Source organism: Eufriesea mexicana, unplaced genomic scaffold (genome assembly GCF_001483705.2).
Source record: "Eufriesea mexicana isolate 0111107269 unplaced genomic scaffold, ASM148370v2 scaffold4744748180, whole genome shotgun sequence".
NCBI classification, from domain to species: Eukaryota; Metazoa; Arthropoda; class Insecta; order Hymenoptera; family Apidae; genus Eufriesea; species Eufriesea mexicana.
Window position 1 is genome coordinate 258,601 of NW_016907968.1, and position 20,735 is coordinate 279,335.

Here is a 20,735-nt window from a genome sequence, read left to right on the forward strand (position 1 = left end):
TTGATGATTTTTAAAGGCAGTACAAGTTTAATGCTAACTTAAAATAATACCATTTACTTTTGAGTCACTTCCGGAAAAGGGAAAGGAACTTGCATTTATATTAGTACGAAAACTTTCGTTTATCAACACTGGGGCGCTAATGTTTTATGGAAGTAGGAAGAATCTCCCTGAGCGCCAATTTCAATCGAACTTATTAAAAATATTCATCATTTTTAATATTATTAGATAATTGAATTTTTATGAATAATTTGGAAAAGCTTCTAATATAATATCATATAGCTTAAACTAACAAATATATAATTTCTTAAGAAGAGTAAAGATCAAATTGTTGTTGATTGTTAAGATTAATAACATTGATTGTCACAAATTTTGTAACAAAATTTTTTCTTATTTTAATCTTCTTTACCGACCTAATTAAAATGCAATGAAAATAATTGCATTACCCTATTCCTTTCTCTGTAATATGAATCATCGAAATGCTATATTATCAACTTTTCATGAGAACAACAAGTTTTATGATAAATAGTTGAAAACAGCCAGACTGACTTATCATGGACGTTTTATCTGTGGTTGCTTAAAAAGACCCGGTGGCTACTGGAGTTAACTAACTACAATTGGAGTTAACTAACTTTAATGCGTATAAAACATACTATTTCATTTTACAAAATTTTATTTGCAATCACAAAAACACTTTCGTTTGGATGCAAATATATAATAGGAAGGGGAACCGAACAACGTGTATTAGGGTCAATTTAGTTGCAATCTAGAATCCAGAGATACAGTAGTGAATTTGGCTGTGATTATCTTCATTAAAGTAAACATTCTGTGTGATTTTGCATATTTTCTTATCTGCTTTTAACGCATAATATTCAATTTATATCGTGGTCTAAATTTGAATTCATTAAAAATTAGTGGCACACAGTGAATTTAATATCGCGTATTGTGCTGGATGCAGCATAGTGGGAACGGATGCATATTATCTTCACGAGCATTTATTTGCATTTCAGTAGGTGATGAGCGGTTCTCGTAGTCTGAATCCTTACTTGCTACGTGCAAAATTACAAGTGTGCTGGATTTGAATGGGATTTTATCGTGTTCTTATCGGCGAGAAAGGGTGAGTGATTGATCAATGCGGTCTCGATTCATTGAGAAAAATCGATTCCGGTGTAGGTTTAAATAGAAATGGAGTTGTATCAAACTTTTGTTAATAATTATTCGTTCTGAAATATTTTTTATCCATTTTTATACTACTCAAATATTTGAGTAGTATAAAAACTTCAAGCATTAATAGTAGTAATAATACTATAGTATAATACTTCAAGTATTAGGGTAAGAAGGTGTATTATTTGAAAAATTAGGATCTCTATGAATTGATTATGGTGATATACTAATGATATATTAATTATTTAGCATTTGACAAATGAGAAAAGCGTAGTAAGTTCATTTATATCAATTTTTTGACTTTTGCTTCACTTAGCGGCTGAAGTTGAGACATTACACGATAGAAAAGGAGAACAATCTATTCTTTGGGCCCAAAGATATGAATTATTTAAAAACAGCAGTATGGAGGTACAGTTAATAGCCAGAGGCATAGCGAATCTCCTGGCAATTATAATTTTAAATTATACAAGAGGGTGACAAAGATAAATATTTGATTTTGAACGATTCTTTAAATAGTATTAGTTTTAATATTGTGTGAAAATCGATTTATTAAATGGTAATATACTAAATCCAAACAAACGAACTCACGAAGTTCAGCTAGATGAATTATAACGATTATTGCAATAAAACTTAACGAACTTCGTTGTCCTGATCTTTATTTTGCATATCAAGCATTTTTGTTTGCTTTAATAGTCACATGGGTCGTTGAAATATCACTTATATATTCTTTAAATTAAATTTCGCGCATAGTCAGCGATATTTATATTTAAACTTGCTTTATAATCTTACGAATGAGTCCATAATATTTTTAACATAAATCGTATTTAAATTTACCGGACAGAGGTAAATTTATAATATTATAAATTTATACTTAATTTATAAGTAATAATGGCTAAGAACGATTAAAATAGAACATCACTTGTTAGCAATTAGCACGAGAAGAAGAGTGTATAAAGATCGTACAAAATTTGACCGAGGATTTGGCGAAGTACCACGAAAATGATCACCACGATATTGTTCTTCGCATTTGTCCTGACCATTCTACACTTCTTCATACTGCATTATAGAAAATTCGGAAGGATAATAAATTGCATACCAGGACCTCAAGCAATACCGATCATCGGGAACATGCATAGTTTCCAAATTTCATCAAGTGAGAAGAAAAAGCTTGCCTTTCCTGAAATTCATTTTAATCTTTTAACATTTAACGATTTTATTTAACTTCGGTAATAAATATGTATGAAATGATAGACCAACAATGACATATTTCAATCATCTTCACCATTACAGGCGATCTTTGGACGCTCATGCGGAAAATGGGCACTCAGTATTATCCCATTTATAGACTTTGGAGTTTTACGACTGCATTTCTTAATATTCGCCATCCGGATGATATTGAGGTATAATTGCCGAGAATAGTAAACTTTGACTACATCTTCTCTAATATCTGAATAAATGCACGTTTTATTTTGCTATTATAATTAAAATTATGCAAAATATGCTAAAAGCTGTGCAACTTTAAGTGAATTTTAATAATGCTAGTAGACATGTGGGAAGCTATCAATTGTTCGATAGCTTGCGAGTAAGAAAGCCACGTTTTAATGCTTGAGAATTATTCTTCTTTTCTCACGATGTTTAGACACTTCTCGGAAATTCGAAACTCACTAAAAAGAGTCACATATATACAATTCTGGAGCCTTGGTTTAATACTGGACTTCTAACTGGCTCAGGTATTACTTTCCTTTATTAATTTCTCATATCCTTTTATCATTTCTCGTGTAATAATCCTCTCGGATTGCGTTCAATTCATTTCATTTGTTTACCGAGTTTCAAATGTCAAGCGTAAATAATGCAGTTAGATAACTATAATCAGAAGGAAGGTTAACGTGTCGTTGACAAAGCGAGCACCAATCAATGAGATTTGAAACAAGAAAAGAGAAGAAGAACAGATTGTCACGAAAAATGTTCCATTATTACTTCACGATTTGAAGGTCGCAAATGGCACACCCGGAGGAAGATATTGACGCCTGCCTTCCATTTCAATTTGCTTCAAGAATTTGTTGATATATTCAATGAGGAAGGGCAACACTTGATTGAAAAATTGAAGAGCGAAGAGGGAGCTGTTGTGAAAGATCTGTTGCCTTTCATTAGCGAGCACACATTGAACGTGATATGCGGTAAACAGCGATACACGTTATGATACTTTATAGAATTATAATGTCGATGCATTTCGATAAATGTACGAAATAATTATAAACATAAACATTGTTATAATAATTACAAATATTAAAGGAAATTAAACGGTTAAATAATCTTTTTAAGAGTTTTTAAACGAAGGATTTTTAATACTTAATTATTGACATTAGCTTTGTAGACATTCGTAAGAATATTAAGTACATTTTCAAGTTGATTTTAAAAAATTAATATCACGTTAGTTTTTATATGGATACAAATATAATTTCTACGAATTAATGAAAAGATACCAATTACGAGGAAAAATTTATCACGCAAAGTTAGTGAAACTCCGTGACAGTAATTGAGGGTTAAATTAAGAAAGGCAATCTTTGGGTCATTTGTAGAAACCGCAATGGGGACTTCGCTGAAGGATAAGGGAAGTTTTCAATACAAGTATCGCAAAGCCGTGAACGATATGGGAACTATTTTTATATACAGGTAAATCACTTTTGTTCGAGGACTTTTACATTATACTATATATAATACACATCAGTCTATTGGTTTCTATAGGTTCGTAAGACCGTGGTTCTGCTATAATTTCATTTTTAATCTTTGTCCTCAAGGATGGCGACAGTCTAAGTTACTTAAAATATTGCATGGATTCAGTAGGAAGGTAGATATGTAACTTCTAACATCATTGCAATTATATTATAGATTTTCGTTACAAATAATTCATCGATTAATGAATGACTGGAATAAATCAGTGTCATGTCAATATCATGCGGAATTATCTTATCACCGTCTTAAAAAATTATCGCTATGTTATGTCTGCATGCTCGATTTAATTTAACGCTGAGTAATTTGATTTATATGATAATAATAATAACGATACCTTCAAGATTATCCAAGAGCGAAAAGAATATCACGATCAGACCAATGGTCGATATTTATCTGGTATTAACTATGCTCCAAGTGATGGCGTAAAAAATATATTTAAACACACTCATCGAACGATAACCCGTAAAATGTTTGTTGTTTGTACATAGTTCGTAAGAAAAGGCTCGCCATGCTCGACCTGCTGATAGCAGCTCATCGAAATAATCAGATAGACGATGAAGGCATTAGAGAAGAGGTCGACACATTCGTGTTTAGGGTTCGTTATCAATGTTATTCTTGATTCCTACGTAAGAATGCAGTTGATCTTTGATAAGTAATAAAATTCGGGAATTCTTTTCCAATAGGGGCACGACACTACGGCGGTATCTATTTGCTTCACTATAATGCTTCTTGCCGAACACAAGGAAATTCAGGTGACTTTTAATCCTTCGTGTCAACCTTGTCGCTGATTATGAAAATAAAATAAAATTGGGAAAACTTCGTTAAATTAAGCAGAGCCTGCTTTATCTCATTATTATTATTATTATTATTGATATAGTGATTATTTTACAGGATCGAGCGAGAGTTGAGATAAAAGCTGTGATGGAAGAAAATAAAGGGAAATTAAATACATCTGCGCTTCAAAATCTTTCGTACCTCGAGAGATGTATCAAGGAGTCCCTTCGGCTTTATCCCAGTGTGCCTTCCATATCACGTGCACCGGAAACGGATGTGAAATTAAGTAAGCGATAAACATCATTCGACTTGACACATCGTTGAAATTAAAGAATAATTAAATGTGCATCATTTTTATTTAGTTATACGTCAGAGTTTTCATTTGTTTATTTATTTTTAATAGTCATAAGCTAGCGTGGTAAAAATGGTTTTCAGGTAATTACGTGGTACCTGCAAATACTATAGTCCACGTGCATATAATCGACGCTCATAGAGATCCACAGTTCTGGACGAACCCAGACGTTTTTGATCCGGACAGGTTTTTACCCGAAAATTCCCAGGGACGACATCCTTATGCTTATATACCTTTCAGCGCCGGCCCAAGGAATTGCATTGGTAAGAATTTCAAGTTTGAGTATTTAAAACGCGATTTTCCATTATATCTTACATCTTAATCTCCAGTATTTCTTACGAATTTACAAAAGATTCATAAAAGTTTTATAAAAAAATGATAAAAGTTTCTGTTATATAAAAATTATAAAAATTCCTGCAGGCAATTGTCTATCTTTATTATTAATTTTTTTTTAAATTTAATATATAATTGAGAATTAATAATTAAAAAAAAGACCAAATTTTAGACATCTTCGATTTTAAATTGAATACTTAATATTAATATATCAAGGTTTGATAATTAGCTCAGATTGAGTAATTAATTTTTAATTCGTAGGACAACGATTCGCCATGTTGGAATTGAAAACAACGTTAGCTCTTCTTTTACATAATTTCTCCCTTGAACCAGTAGATTATCTTAAGGATGTCTCGATGAATTCGGATATCGTATTGAGACCAACATACGCTCTTCGAACGAAATTCGTACCTATCGTCGCGTGTTGATGTTCCATCTACGTTGATCTTGTTAACAGTAAATTCAGCATTACTAACGACAGTAATTATGACAGCATTGTTCGAGTTGTATTGCAAACAAGTTTCACGTAATTAGAATAAGAATGTTTTGCAATGGCATGTCATTTCTTGAAACAATTCTACGTACAGATCGAATATATTTCTAGCTATAGCTTCAAAATCAGAAAAATTACCATTGGTAGAAGGAACTTTTCGAATTATGTTGATTTTTCAAAGAATTGCAAATTCTTTTACATTTACTTAATCGTTGTACCTATTTAAGTATGTAGTTATATTCTAGAATAAGTTTTAGAATGTGAATTGTCATTTCGTAATGAGTAGTTAAAACAAAATGTGATGTTATGTTGATTTTTTATATACAATCTATCCAGTATCTTTTAACCCTTTGATTCCTGTAGACTTTAAAACGCACCAGCCATGCTATATGGTAGGAATTCATTTGCGATGTACATTGAGAAATTTTTCCTTAGATGTGCATTTCTGCGAAATTATTGTATATTCGAATAATAATCGAAACACTATATTCCACTACATTAAAACAACGTTATTTATTTCTTTGTATTCTCCATTAAATTATTACTGTTCATACTTACAATTTAACAGCGAAAAGAATCTTTGAGCGTCTTTAAGCGCCCACAATGTCACAAGCGCAAGATTTCTAAGCGCCTTTAGGTGTCCACAGTAGCGAAAGAGGTAAGCCAGAGTGACGCAAATATACAATGGGATATGATTAGCAAAGTGGATATGGATGTTTGCAATGTAATAAAGAAAAACGACACAATATTTAAGTTGACGATCACTTTTAATAGTTGAAATAGGAAAACAATGTACAGATACAGAATTTACATTCCTAGCCGACGAAAGTTGCTAGATAAAATGTTAATCGTGTAGTAAAAAATGAATTAAAATAAAACGGTACACTTAACGAGTGGCTTATCCATTGTATTTTCTTCTTTATCTATTCGCTTATCGGTTAGTCATTTACCTAATTTACGATGATTGAATTATTTAATTATAATTATGTCTTCTGTATAGACACACAGGTGTGAATACGTAATGGAGATTCTTAAAAGCTACACAATGTTGTTTTCTCTTTACTTTGGTTTTAAAGTAAGGACTAGTATGTTGAGCTTCGCTCTGTCTCTATGTGTAAAAACGAACAGCAAAAATGATTCGATACGACGAGTTCTGGCGAAGTTCCTTTTCATAGAAACAAAAACTCAACAACGTTAAGCCATACGGGGCGATGTCATCGTGTTACGTTAACGACTAAAGATGCACGCGAATATTATCGAATACATTCGTGAGCGTTGTTCTCTTCACTTTTATACGTCGTGACATTATATTCGGGGAGATACGATCACATCTGCCATGAGCATAGTTTAAGTAGAAGTTAAATTACGCGTATAAACGTCGAATACATCGTAACACGACGTACACGTACACAATGAAGTATTCTCCTTGTCATCCTAACTGGTTTATGGTCACGTGAGATGCACTGGCACGAAAATATTCGCGAGGGCGCGCAACGTAGATAACCTCAAACACTTTACGTTAAACGAAATGTCACTTTACAGCGTGATCGTTCAATGTTACACACAGACGTGCTCTGTACAAGATAATGCGATCACGATAGAATCGCAGAATGCGTTTCAAAAGTCTGCCACGAGATAACGAACGATATTTGCCGCGAATAGTCACGTTTAGAACACTACACGCACGACCATAACCTTACACATTCTAGTTAATTTAAGTGCGATGAAGGCACGAGGCGTGTGTTATTGAATCTTGTGCAGAGAGTGCAATGAAACAAGCACAAGAAAAAGGACAATATTTGCCGAGCATCGCCGCGTTCGCTGTTTCCGATAGAAACACTTTTCCACTTTTCCACTTTTCTTTAAGGCGAACGAACGTCAGAAACGTTACCGACGGTTTACACAGACGACAAGCGAAGCTCACAGAGTAATGTTATACCATTTAGAATTGGAAATGTAATTTAGAATTAGAATGTAAAAATACTATGTATATATACAAGTAATTAATGCATACCAGTTGCTCGGTAGCTTAGTTTATATTACACGGTTTTTTTTTTCTCCTCGTTTGTTTCTTCCTTATTCTTTTTTTGCTTTTTCATGCATCGGAGAGTTCCTTTCTCTCTTTTCGGTAATTTTTGTCGGTTGTACTTATGAACAGCGATGATTGCTCCAAAGAATTACATTGCATTGTAAATTCTGATCAGAAAAAATTAGCCGTAACGGCGGCCCGCGTAACAATAATATCGTTCTCATTAAGTTTCATATATTTATACATCAAGAATGTCAATTTTTCTTTATTGGCACACAAACGGAAGCAACATATATCTGATGATACGCTTAACGATTTACGATATATCGTTTATCAGTATCGCTCGATATACGCGATAAATTGTCATTTCTCTTTATTCGACGTGCAAGAAATCTGCTTTGAGATTCTCAAATTTTATCAATTATTTCATCGTTTTTATCGATTATGTGTTTCAAAGAAATTTTGCATCGATCTTCCCATTGCAACGAAGTAAAATTTTAAAGAAATTTCGATCGAATATTGAAAAAATTTAACCGCTAATTTTACTAGTCATTTGACAGCTATCGAATACTGTAATTACTCGTTTAAAAATCGATTACTTTCCGAAGGTTCTCAAAGCGATCGCTCGTTTTTCTATTTCAGAGAGCGAGATTTCTCGCCTGTCTCGGTTTATAATGAAACGCAATATTCGTTTATCGAGATTCAAGACTATCATAAGTGAAGGTTTCCGTGTTTCGTTTTAACGAATAAGAAATCGAAATCGAACGCGAAATCGAAATCGAAATCGAATATAAAATCGAGTCGTTCGAACAGCATTAAAAAATGACAAAATGGCTCGTGTATTTATAACCAGTCTTCGCCTCTTGTGTGGAAATTTGGAACGGATAAGTTCGTTACGGTAAAATTCGTTACGTCACTTTCGGCGATTTATTGTAAACTCGCAAGTTTCGTCGCAACTTCGTGTCGTTGTTGCGCAGCGCCCTCATACAAAATGGAACGACATGCATAATCGCAGTAGTATCGTCGGCGAGAGAATCATTTTTCTTTCTTTTATATTCGTTTTTTTCTGTCGTTTTTTTAAAAGAGGAAAGAATAGAAAAAACGAATACGAAGAAAAAACATCAAAAGTTGATACGAACATTTACCTAGTTACGAAAGCTCTCGATCGTTTCCTTAAATTTGATATTAATTCGTTATGCATTTCATTTCTTTTTTGTTTTTTTTTTTTCTTCTTGTCTATCTAAGTTTCGTATATGTACATTATATACACGTAAAACGGTTAATTTATATATATCCTCGTATCTTAATGATTGTATAATTAGGATTGACTATGTCTTAGAATAATCAACGGAATTATTAATTATTGTGTAAAATATCAAATATCGTACTGTTAGATGGTATGTCCATCTCCAAGGTACCATTTTGGACGAATATCGGTCCGTCTAACATGCCTAGCACTTTGATGAGCAAATACTTTGGAGATTACATAATCTAATAATATCAGGTAATATTAAGTATAGATGATTTTCGTTAATTACAAATATAAAACATGTATATGTAAATAGAATTCTTAATTATGCGCAAACATGATCTCTAATTGAGCATACGTGAATTTTATCATCAGTCTAAGCCGAACGGTGCGGCTCCATACACAACAGCAGCGGTTAACAATACACGTTTCTTTTTAAGCTTTGTAGAATCTACCGTAACAAATCAGTGTCCTCCTCGATTAATGAAATAACAATAGCGCATGCTACGAAAACGTTATATTCGTAAAACTTTCAAACAGTTCTCAAGCATAAAACACACATGACAACGGCGCGGAAAAGTATACAATATCGATTCTGTGAACGACACCCTTCCGGTTCCTTTCTCTTTCCTTTTACCGCCTGTGCAAGTTCATTCTTTCGTTTTCCCCTCTGTTACGCGTGTATTCCAGGATACCCTACAGAGACAGAGAAGACTCGAACGAGTCTCGCGCGAATCGGTAGCTCGACTGATCATCGTGACAGAATGGAAAGTGAAAATAGCGTAGGATTGAATCGATCATCGATACTATCGTTCACGCTCGACTCTTTCGAGCTTCGATGATAAGTACGATTGCTCGGAACATACATGTTTACGCAGCGATTCTCGTATCACTTGCGAATCGTTTAACATTCAACGCGAATTTTATTTTTACGCGTATTTCTGTATGCATCTGTTTGTAGATATGCGAGTGATACTGCATTTTTCTGTACCTTTGGAGCAATCTTACTTATTACGTATTCCTTAACTTACATCCATACGATACGCGAGCCAAATTAGAAGCGGAATGACAGTTACCGGGGACGTGCGTAGATTTCTCAACGTAATGTCTCGATGATCATATATAACAGCGAACATCGACTTGTTCTTTTTATTTCTTTTCCTGTTCTTGTTGTCTCGGTGTCGAATTCATTGGAAGAAATTCCGATTGGGCGCGTATCGATCGTAACGATCCTTGATGAGAATTGAACGAAACTTACACCTTATCGATCGATTCTTAGTACAAGCTTTCGTCGCTCGTAGCGCTCTATGCGTCATCGTGTGTTCGCGAGACTCTCCCTTACAATAGGCCAAACATATGCGGTGTCTTTTTGTATCTCTTTTTTTTCTTTCTTTTCAAAAATATATGTCGACTACTTAGGCTTTCGATAAACGGAAAGACGTTGTCTCGTCCGATAACTGGAATAATTCTTTTTTTTTCTTTTCTTCTTTTCTCTCAGATATAATACGTGGCCTAGCGCGTAATAACTCTATACAATATTTCATTATAGCTTAGGTAAAGTGAGACCCTCATATGATCCATTTTCTTTAATTACTTGTTTTTTCTGGAGTGTGTGAAACGCTGAGACATATCGCACTATTTACAAGGATAATCAATTTTTAATGGAAATAAATGCAAAAATATATATGTATAAACATTTAGTTGAACTACGTTTTCTGTCTTATCGTTTTGCATAAAGACCCCTTTTATGCAAAAATGCAACTTCTAACTTGGCTGTGCCAGAGAAATAGTTTACTCTTAACTAAACTCATACTCGTATAATTAAACTTATGTACTATTGTCTTTTTTGAAGATATCACTACTCCAAGACACTCACTTTTACTTCTTTTCTTTTCTATCTGTCTGTCTCTCCTTCCTACTTTTTTTTTCTTTTTAATTTCTGTTGTATATAGATTTCACTGATTATGTTGATTACATTTTTTTGCATTTTGCTGTGATTCTTTTATTAATATCGTATTATTTCGTTGCGATATTATATTTCTTTACTTGGGTAGAATATACACGTAGGTGGCTTGAAGCTATTGCCGTCTTGAGAAAATCTGTATAGCGACTGTCTTTCTTTCCTTTTGTTAATTAACAAGTTAACCGTTCTCACGTGATGATAACTCCTATATTAATTAAGTATGAAAAAGTTTCGTATTCGCGGTACAGAAATAAAAATTAGGCAGTGAAGTCATATTGCCATATCGTAGTTAAAAAAATGTTACTTACTAACTATTTTTACAAATATCATCGTTAATCGGCAATTGACAATATTTGTAAATATTTGGCATATTTTTTGTAAATTCAGTCACAAATACCACTGACTGTACCGCGTAATAATAAATCGTTAACAATCATATATTTGCTACAAGCGTGCCGATTTTGTTAACCAAAGCAATAAAACTGTACACAAAAGGTAGAAAACAAAATCAGCACTCATCCGGTATCACGTGAAAACTGTTTACCCTATAGATATTCTTGTTATTCGTTCGTATTTATGCAGCATAATTATAACGTATCGAGCTTGATAACCAAATCTCTTTGAACGAAATATCAATTATTTCAGTAATGAACGGGAAACTTTTTCACCGAATGCATGAAATATAATTAACACGTTAAATGTTTCATTGTATTCGCCATTTTGCTTTGCGTCAATTCACGTAACATTAATGGCGTATAACCTAGCGTCCATATAAATGCGTTTCACGACACAATGCAATCAATTAAACTATTCGTATTAGTATTGACTTTAAGATTTGGCAGTGAAAAATTATAACTTTTACGGATGTTCAAATTCACCGTTTAAAAAAAAGTAAAAAAATTGATAACTGTCGTAAAAAGGGAATAATTATATATCATAAATCAAAGGGAGAAAAGGATAGACGTTCGAAAAATTTACGACGTGCAAATGCAAACACGTTCGCATCTACGTATGTATACATTTATGTATAATATACAAAAAGCAATGCTCGTGAAGAGAAAGAAACAGTTCTCATGAATTTCGAGTCGAGTCTATCTTTGTGAAATTGAGTTTCATAGAAAGCACGTTTATACCACCCTCTTAACCAAAAAAGAGGTTTAAAAAAACGTGAGAATCGCGTCTCTAATGTATCGAACATATCGATCTGCCAAAGTATAGTAAGCTCGAGAAGGCCAAAGCGAAATCACTTTTACATCTCGTGCGCTGTATTAGAATTCTCTTATTTAAACGTCTCTTACTACTTTAGTACCTACTGAACTCTCTGAGTTCTCGTTCTTCGTACGTCATTCGACCCATCGACTGTCAATAATAGATCACTTCTCGTAACAAGTAGCTGTCTGCTTATCGCACGTATTACCTTTCTTTTCAAATAAGAACCGTTCAATCTGATACAGAGAACGCGTCTTGTGATGAGCAAGAGGGGAAGGGAAGAAGGAAATCAGTTGGATACTACATACTGATTATAAACGTTGTCAACTGTTTCCTTGTGTAAAACGATTGTCTCGCTTCCTCTTCAGAATTTCAAACAAGAATGTGTCCGCCAATGCACCAATATTTTGTGAACTAACTTCAAAACGAAATCATGGACGGTCGTACGTATTCATAAATGCAAATGAAAAGAAAATAAATAGATCACACGAATTACGTCGCTACACGATGATACTGAGAGTAGCACTGCTATTTCTTATTGTTGCGACTAATGCGACATCTGTTAGGGCATCGATAACATTATCGATTGAAATTGAGATTACTTTCAAAAGCGCCATCGAAAGATATCTTACAGACAAAGAACTGGCACTTATTATCCTTCGAATTTTTTAAAAAAGTATAAAAACAAAACTGATTAGTATATTGTAAATATAACATATTCTTCAAAGAAGAATCTAAAAAACATTATATATTGTTATGGTTCGCGAATTTCCCTGATATTTCGTTTCATTATTATATCTCTTTCTCCTAATTTTACGTAATCTAATTTACCATTGGATCGCATGAGTTTATCAGTTGATGGTATGAACCAACTAAAACGTAACTTAACGTGATAATATAGTCCGTAGAATACCTCTGTGTGTCCAACGAGCATCTTCAGATGAGTTTCTTCCGTCCACGAATTTGTTGTTTGCCATTTAGTTCACATGGTGGATTATGTGATCCACAAATGTTTCCTCGTACCACTATGAAGTCGTCACAAACAAGTAAAACTGCACGAATAAGCGCAAATAAAGCTCATCCAAAAAAAAAAAAAGTAAAAATGAAGAAAAATTAAACGACGAAACCACTGATAGCATAGTAACTGTGGCGTCACAAAGATATCTTCCGAGTCGATTCCAGCGGGCTGTTTACCGGGCGTCGATCGTTCTTCTTAACACGTGATATGCGAAAAACGTAATTGTACGATCAATATACGATTCATATACGATTCATATACGATCCATATACGATCCATATACGATTCAAGTCGAGATGCATACTGATAATCATGTCCGCGAAAAACCAACGAAACCAGCGCGTAAGGAATGCATACTGCTATTTGCAACGACGTTACCGCGTGCTTCTTAAAAATTACGTATAGAAACCGCAACATCGGTTCCTTTTTCTCTCTCACTTTCTCTCTTTCTTTCTCTCTCTCTCTCTCTTTCTCTCTATTTACATACTTCTGTTACTTTCTTTCGTGTTCAAGGAGGATAGTACGTATAGAAGGTCGTCGGTGCACCCACACGAAACTCATTATGATCGCACAACGTCGTCAAAAATCCTGCGATTCACGTCCTCATTATCAAACCGATATAACGATATATGTAGCTCAGTGTTACGCTGGAAACGATGAATGAAGGCCAAAGATCCACAAAGGAATTCCAAGGCCAACAGCCACAGATCGAGATGTACATTAGAGCCGGGTGGTTCTTTCTGTTACGACGATAGTCTCGTCCCTCGGAACGGCACGATACTTGCCACGCACCGAACTGGGGCCGAAAATCGGCGATCCTCAGACAAGATGGCCATCAATGTCGGAATAGGCTGGCGTGGGAGTGAAGGTCGACAACGGGTGACCGTGGGTGTGCGCGTTGCTAGATACCGACCGAGCAAATGTAGTAGGTGGTGGTGGTACCGACGGTGGTATCGGTGACTTTGAGCCTGCGGTCATTACGGTTACATCCGGTGGCGGGACCGGACGTGGTAGGGTTCTGCTGCGTGTTAGCGTGCCTGTCCCGCTGCTCACGTGACTCGACATCATATGTCCGGTTGGACTCATGGATGGATAATAGCTGCCAGAACCTGGATCACCTACCACCGGAATTGGACTGTGATTCGTCTCGTATCCCAAATAACGACCATTGTCGATCTCCACGCTGTAGAAATTCACGTCGTTTGGCGGCGCTGGGCTGGGGTTTCCGATGTAACTCGATTTCGAAACTACAATGAAGAGCAACCGCGTTAATTTGTACCTTCGGTGGAAATATTTGAAGGATCAGTGCTCAGGTAAATAGTCAAGGCTGGTTTATTCGGGTAATTAGGAGGGATTGAGGAGCTGTACGAATATGTGGGCTTAGAAATTGTTATCATTAATGTAAAAAAAATTGTAGCTTTGAAAAACAGGCTGAGACTTATTAGTGGATGTTTCAGGGATGTACCAGAAAGTGTCCCACTGGCTGTTGTTCGCTGTGGCGGTGAATCCATGCTCATCGGTGGTTGAATGTGGTTGCCACGACGACCAAGGGTTCCTTGATGATGTACCTGCATTTCCATGTTCCCTTTCCCAAAATCTTGCATAGTTTGATCTATCAAATACGTGCTAGCTGCTGTCTTTCGTCCCTCGTCCTGTTGCATTACATAGGGAGAAATCGTGGCGTTAAATTAACGTACCTAAGACTGGAGGAAAACCTGCAACTTGTCTATGAATTTATCAATGAGTAAACACAACAAAATGAATCATCGACTGAATAATTCCGTGGTACTTCGTGTTCCCACTGTTCGTAGCGTATCAGCATGAAAGAGTAAGTACGTTACCAGATTTGCATGCATTAAAGCGATACTTTGCGTCGCTGTATTGACATTCGTTTTATCATTCTGATACATTACGAGAATTCTCGGTGTATTTACGTGCACGGAAACTACCTCTAAACATCCACCCCGAAACCTGCCTATATTATAGGGGAACTGCAAGAAACGAAGTAAGATTCTCTTAAAAATCGATCATTGGTAGACCTTGCAGTCAGAAGAGCGTGTGCTACTTGGTGAAGCTTCGAAGAGAGATTCTCTTATGGCGAAACAAAGTCAAGTGAGATACCAACAAAAAAAAAGGAAGAAAAAAAAATAAAAAAAAATAGGACTAGCAATATAGGAGCAGCGATATAGGAATAACGATATAAGTACCGAGGGAGAGGAGAGATTTGGAAAATTCGAAGCACGATGTCCGTCGTGAGAAGAAACCAAAACGAAATAACAGAAGCGAAGGGGGTCCAAACGGAAGCAAAACGGAACAGAAATGTGTTAATAGAACTCAAACCTACCCTCCGGCATTACTTGTTACTAAGAACATACTGACTGATCGCACTGACCACGTAATCGTTAGTGTCGAAGTTAACGTCGCTCTTCTCGTCCGAAACCGAACTTAATTCGCCGGTCATGGTGTCTCCATTCACGGTTGATGGCGCGTACATATCCGCCGTTTGCGATTTGTTTATTCCTGCGCAAAGAAGAAACACGTATTGTGAAATATACGAGACTCCCATGTACTTGCCTGTTTAAGATATCGTTACGTTAATTTGTATACAAATATCATAACACATCGACGACTGGAAACGAAGCGAAAAGTCGTCTTTCATTTCTGCAACGGATTGAAAATCAAAAGGTACCCGAGACGTATACTCTCGAGGGTATTTGGTCGTCGATGTATTAATATCTTAGAAATTTATACATCTTATGACGTATAAATTATATATCGTATTGTACAATGCTATTTGATATATTTATATTATATATTTTTATTGATAATAATATATACATATTTTTCTTTCTGTTTTTCAGACGAAGAAAGAAAACTGGATCATTATTCACTGTACGTAAATTAACTTACGAGATTTATTTCGCTTTCTCATAATGTACCACAACACGATGATGGAGATATTAATGATAAAAAAGATGAGGGAGGTTGCTGCAAACGTATAGATATAATTCATTGTAAAATCCCCCTTTTCCAAGAGAACGTCCGGCAGGTTCTCAGCGTTATTCGGTCCTGCAGGATAAAAGAAGAAAAACGAGCATATAGGACTGAGTGATTATATTTACCGGAACGATGGGCCTTCTTTTTCGATTTTAATGTAGCAAAGACTATGGGCGCAGCAATGAGTAGGCAAACAGAGGCGGAAACAGTGATGATAATGACGATGATGTAGGAAGAATTAATCTCGCTGGATGTCACGTCGGTAGGTGGTGCCTCCCCTGTAAGCCAAGCCAACGCCCCATCACCGAATTGTTATTCATGCAACGACACAGTCCACAATGGTTAGTTACAATTTTAGCATCGATCGATCGATTATTAAACGATTGCTGCGCGCCCGCGACGTTTAATTAGCACGCCTAAGTCCATCAGCAATGGTAATTCTTCGATGCGAGACTTCATCGCTACAGATACACGGCTATTAATCAGTTCACGTCACACGATGCTGGCCGGTTAAACACTGCAAATTATGGTAATCGATATTTCTCGTTTAGCTACAAGCGAATAAACGCTACTCCAACGTCATACTGTTAATCAACGACTCGCGTCCGATGTCGTTAAGTTGATTCGTTAAGCGGCACCGATTTTTCATTTCAGCAGAAAGAGATTCAGGATGCGATGATTGAAGTTTAATGAGATATGCGGATGTCTTTTGTTATACAAGCCACGAATCGCGTTTCGACTTTCTTGGGTTTGTTTCAACGTACAAGCGCAATCGTTTTTGATGGAGTGAGAATTTGATTTGGAAGAGGAAGTATAATTGGTATAATGAAACAATGAAAGGTGATTAGCACTAGAACCACCAAACAGGTCGCTGTCACTGGTCTCAGACTTTTTGTTCTTCCAGTTGAAAGCGTGCAGTTGACAAAGTTGACTTTTACTGACATACAAAGTATCTCGGTGGTAACGTGTGTATACCTATCCATCTTCGTCATACCACGTTAATTAATATTACTCGTGTGTACTACATTTAAGTACATGTTACAGGTCGGTAGTTCTGGTACTAATAAAGCAAGCAAGGACCAACATTATATTTCCTCCACCATGTCAAATACTTGTTCTGCATCTTCAACGTCAAATGGTAAATAACTGCACGTCGAGCTAGATGCAACGCACAATTATTTCCACGAGTGAAACGATACTTAATTTATTACTTAAGCCGACTACTCGTATTAAAATTAGATTAGCTGCGCCCCATCAACATTCTTACTGATCCCTTCAACCAAGTTATATCTTCGAAAAGACAATTCGCTTCTCATCGAGCTTCACCGACTCTTATTTTACCAAATAAAAGTAGACCGGTGAAGCTTGCTTATGACAACGAAACGCGTTTCTAATAATCATAGCTACCATATCATACTACGGTATGTAAATCTAAATACTGTTAGTGAACAGAAACCATCGTTTCAGCTGTTCATGGTTCAGCTGATCTCATGGGTTAGAATGTCTCAAATCTAAAATGGCAATTTGTTTGCCCTAAAGAAGCAACTACTACGGCACACAGCGTTATAATGGTCTTTCTTCGAAAGAATCGAAGGAGGAAATACTTACGTAGCGTCTGAACTTTAACCAGGTCCGGGAGAAAGCCACTGTCCCCCTTCTCGTTAATGGCTTTCACGCTGAACACATAGTAAGTCCCGAGGGACAGTCCCGTTATCGTGGTTTTATATTCTCCCGGCGATACATCCAGATAGTGATATCGATCCTCGTAGTCGAGAGCCTCTCGCCAACGAATCTGATAGGAGGTCGGCAAGCCACCGTCGAATCCTCTTTTCCACATCAGGGTGACGGAGTCGTGGGTGACATTGTAGACCTCGAGGTCGCTCGGCTTGTCTGGCGGCGACGTCACGTCCAGGTGTATGATATCCGACGACTGTCCCATTTTGTTCATCGCTCGGCACTCGTATTTCCCGTAATCGTGCGACGTCACGAGGAAAATGGTCAGCGTCGACTCGGAAATTAATTCGCTTAGCTGCAAAAAGACCAACACAGGCATGTTCGTTTGGCGAGATTACACGGTGGAACGATCAATTTTCGCCGGGGTAAATAACGTTCCGTGCTTCCTCGTGGTTTCCAGTGCGAAACGCTTGGAAACTGGACAAAAGGGAAGGACACTTGGTTCCGTGGAATTTGAGGAAGCTCGAAATTTTGGAATTATCCGCTTCTACATATTTTTCTACTCCTTATTTCGATTAGCGGCTAGGTATTGGACACTCTTAATTGCTAATTAGAATTTAAATAAGTCTACTGATTTATCTTGTAAGATACTATACATGAAGGTTTAGGGGAAAAAATGAAAAGGAATGTCACAAGCTTTCTAGACAAAATTAATTTCTCATACTTCAGAGATCATCGGTAAAGAAAGAAGATTCGACGAATTTGTCTGTACAATTTATACCCTGAAGATTCGATTCTTATTTAGCAGATAAGACAAGGAAATGTGTAGTCTTAACTGTTGTAGTACTAACTCTTATTACCAAAATCATTAAGTGGACATTTCTTGTTCTTTTTCTTCACCTTTCAAATTATACATATGACATTCAGCTATGTAACAATGACGAATAGAATAAAACGTTTAACTGTAAACTCACGTCAGTGTGCAAAATGTTATATTTGTGCTCAGTAACATTTGGCAACAGGGTTTTCCCATTGAATGTCCAGCTAAACCGTGGCAGGGGCGAGCCTCTGGCTTTACAGAACAATTGCACGTTTATTCCCTTGTTCGCTGCTGCCTTTCTCGTCAATGGAGTGTTCAGCATTTGCGGTTTGACTGTAACAACGTATAATTTCGTTTTGAAGGACAACTAGTTAAGAATACGCTGGTAAAAATAGTCACATCGATGAACAGGTTGTACGTACAGTTCGTAACGAAAAGGATGGGTTCGGAGGTAACGTTGCCGATTCCATTGTTAACTTTGCACTGATATTCTCCGACATCTTCCTGATCAGGGCTTTCGATGTGCAGATAAGAGGTTTTGTTGATGAAAGAGGTGGAATATCTGCCAGAGAGCTCCGAGTTCGAGCCAACTTTCTGCCACGTGACGTACTCGTCTCCTATGGGGCTACCATCCACCTCGCAGAACAATTTTGCTTCGATTCTTGGTGGATACACTATTCCGGACGCCGAGGTGCGTTTAATCTTTGCCGAGTCTGGAACACGTACAAAGCACATGCAAAAATAATGATGATTTCAACGTTAAGGAACATCTTAGCTTCACCATCTTCTAGAAGTATGAAGAAGTTTCATAATTCTAGGTTGGCGAAATCAGAAAATTTTAGCACATAGGATTAAGATTCAGATTCCATGGAAGTTCTCAAAAGTCTAATCCTTGAACCAACGATTCTAATTAGGGGTACTTACACTGGACGGTCAAGTTCAATTGGTAGAACGTGGTTCCTTCGTCGTTAGTCGCCTCACAGATATAAGTTCCAGCATCGTGACGATCCAGCTTGGTAATATTCAATGTCGCAGCACGGACAGATATTCTCCTGTTATTACTCACCAAGGGCAAACCATCCCTTGTCCACGTGTACCTTATCTCGTTAGGGTTTCCCATAGCTGAGACGGAAATCACGAAAGGCTCGCCCTCCATTCCGATTAATTCGTAAGGCTCGATCGAGGAGAATATCGGTTTGTCTGCGAGGAAAAGAGAAATTTTCAAATTCTCCGCTCATCGAACTTCGTGACAATGGGATTTTAATAATACCAGGAGTTCGCATTCCCCTGTTTCCTCAACGAACCCATCGACGCGTCCCAAAAATTCTACCATTGTCATTCCTAGACATTTTCATCTGAACTTTCTCGGTAAAGCATTCCGTAACGGTACTTTATGAAATATTTCCAACTTTCTTTCCATGGGTGTCATAAACCGCGTACGCTTCGCGATGCGCGCACGTAGCATGAAATATGAAATATTCATTTGCACACGGTGTGGTACCCGTGCCGATGTCTCGTTGATTTTCGTCTCTGATACACTCGCGTGTATAATACTCACACAATACGTCGAGGGTGGTGGCGTCGTGAATAGACCTGTCCATTTGATTGTTTCTCGCCTGACACGTGTACAGCTCCCCGTTCATTTCTTCCGTCACGTCCAACGTGAGCTCCACGAACGACAGAAATCCGCCGTGTAAGCCGGGCTTAGTGCCATTTTTGGTACCCTGCACCGGGATACCACCCTTCCACCACGACATCTCCGCTGCTGGATTACTGCTGCTCGATTCGCAAATGATACGACCCTCCTGGCCCGCGTGCAGATTCTGCGGCTCGCGGGTGATCTTGACTTTCTCAGGCGGAACTGCCAGGCAAAAACAACCGGTGATTTCGGCTCAATTGCGCGGAAGGAATTGCTTGCTTTTCGGCATTC

General features: G+C 36.8%; 2 protein-coding genes across 2 annotated transcripts in view; one reads left to right on the top strand and one right to left on the bottom strand.

Annotated features, from left to right (window-relative positions):
• The first annotated feature begins 1,021 nt into the window (after nt 1-1,021).
• Nucleotides 1,022-5,934, top strand: LOC108549887 (cytochrome P450 4C1). The gene is made up of 13 exons (XM_017903459.1): nt 1,022-1,114; nt 2,088-2,314; nt 2,452-2,561; nt 2,801-2,891; nt 3,153-3,338; nt 3,741-3,834; nt 3,907-4,009; nt 4,236-4,337; nt 4,376-4,489; nt 4,578-4,646; nt 4,786-4,954; nt 5,104-5,283; nt 5,615-5,934. Exons 2-13 carry the CDS (start codon nt 2,161-2,163, stop codon nt 5,779-5,781), a joined length of 1,539 nt encoding a protein of 512 aa, XP_017758948.1. The 5' UTR covers nt 1,022-1,114; nt 2,088-2,160; the 3' UTR covers nt 5,782-5,934.
• An 8,111-nt stretch (nt 5,935-14,045) lies between these two features.
• Nucleotides 14,046-20,735, bottom strand: part of sns (sticks and stones) — a 24,048-nt gene continuing 17,358 nt past the window's right edge. Inside the window, exons 8-17 of the mRNA XM_017903193.1 lie at nt 20,364-20,666; nt 19,730-20,005; nt 19,228-19,518; nt 18,960-19,138; nt 17,920-18,340; nt 16,437-16,589; nt 16,225-16,383; nt 15,707-15,834; nt 14,780-14,966; nt 14,046-14,561 (exon numbers count right to left, since the gene is read on the bottom strand). Coding sequence (XP_017758682.1) covers nt 14,134-14,561; nt 14,780-14,966; nt 15,707-15,834; nt 16,225-16,383; nt 16,437-16,589; nt 17,920-18,340; nt 18,960-19,138; nt 19,228-19,518; nt 19,730-20,005; nt 20,364-20,666 — 2,525 coding nt within the window. The 3' untranslated portion in view covers nt 14,046-14,133. The remainder of the gene's footprint in view (nt 14,562-14,779; nt 14,967-15,706; nt 15,835-16,224; nt 16,384-16,436; nt 16,590-17,919; nt 18,341-18,959; nt 19,139-19,227; nt 19,519-19,729; nt 20,006-20,363; nt 20,667-20,735) is intronic.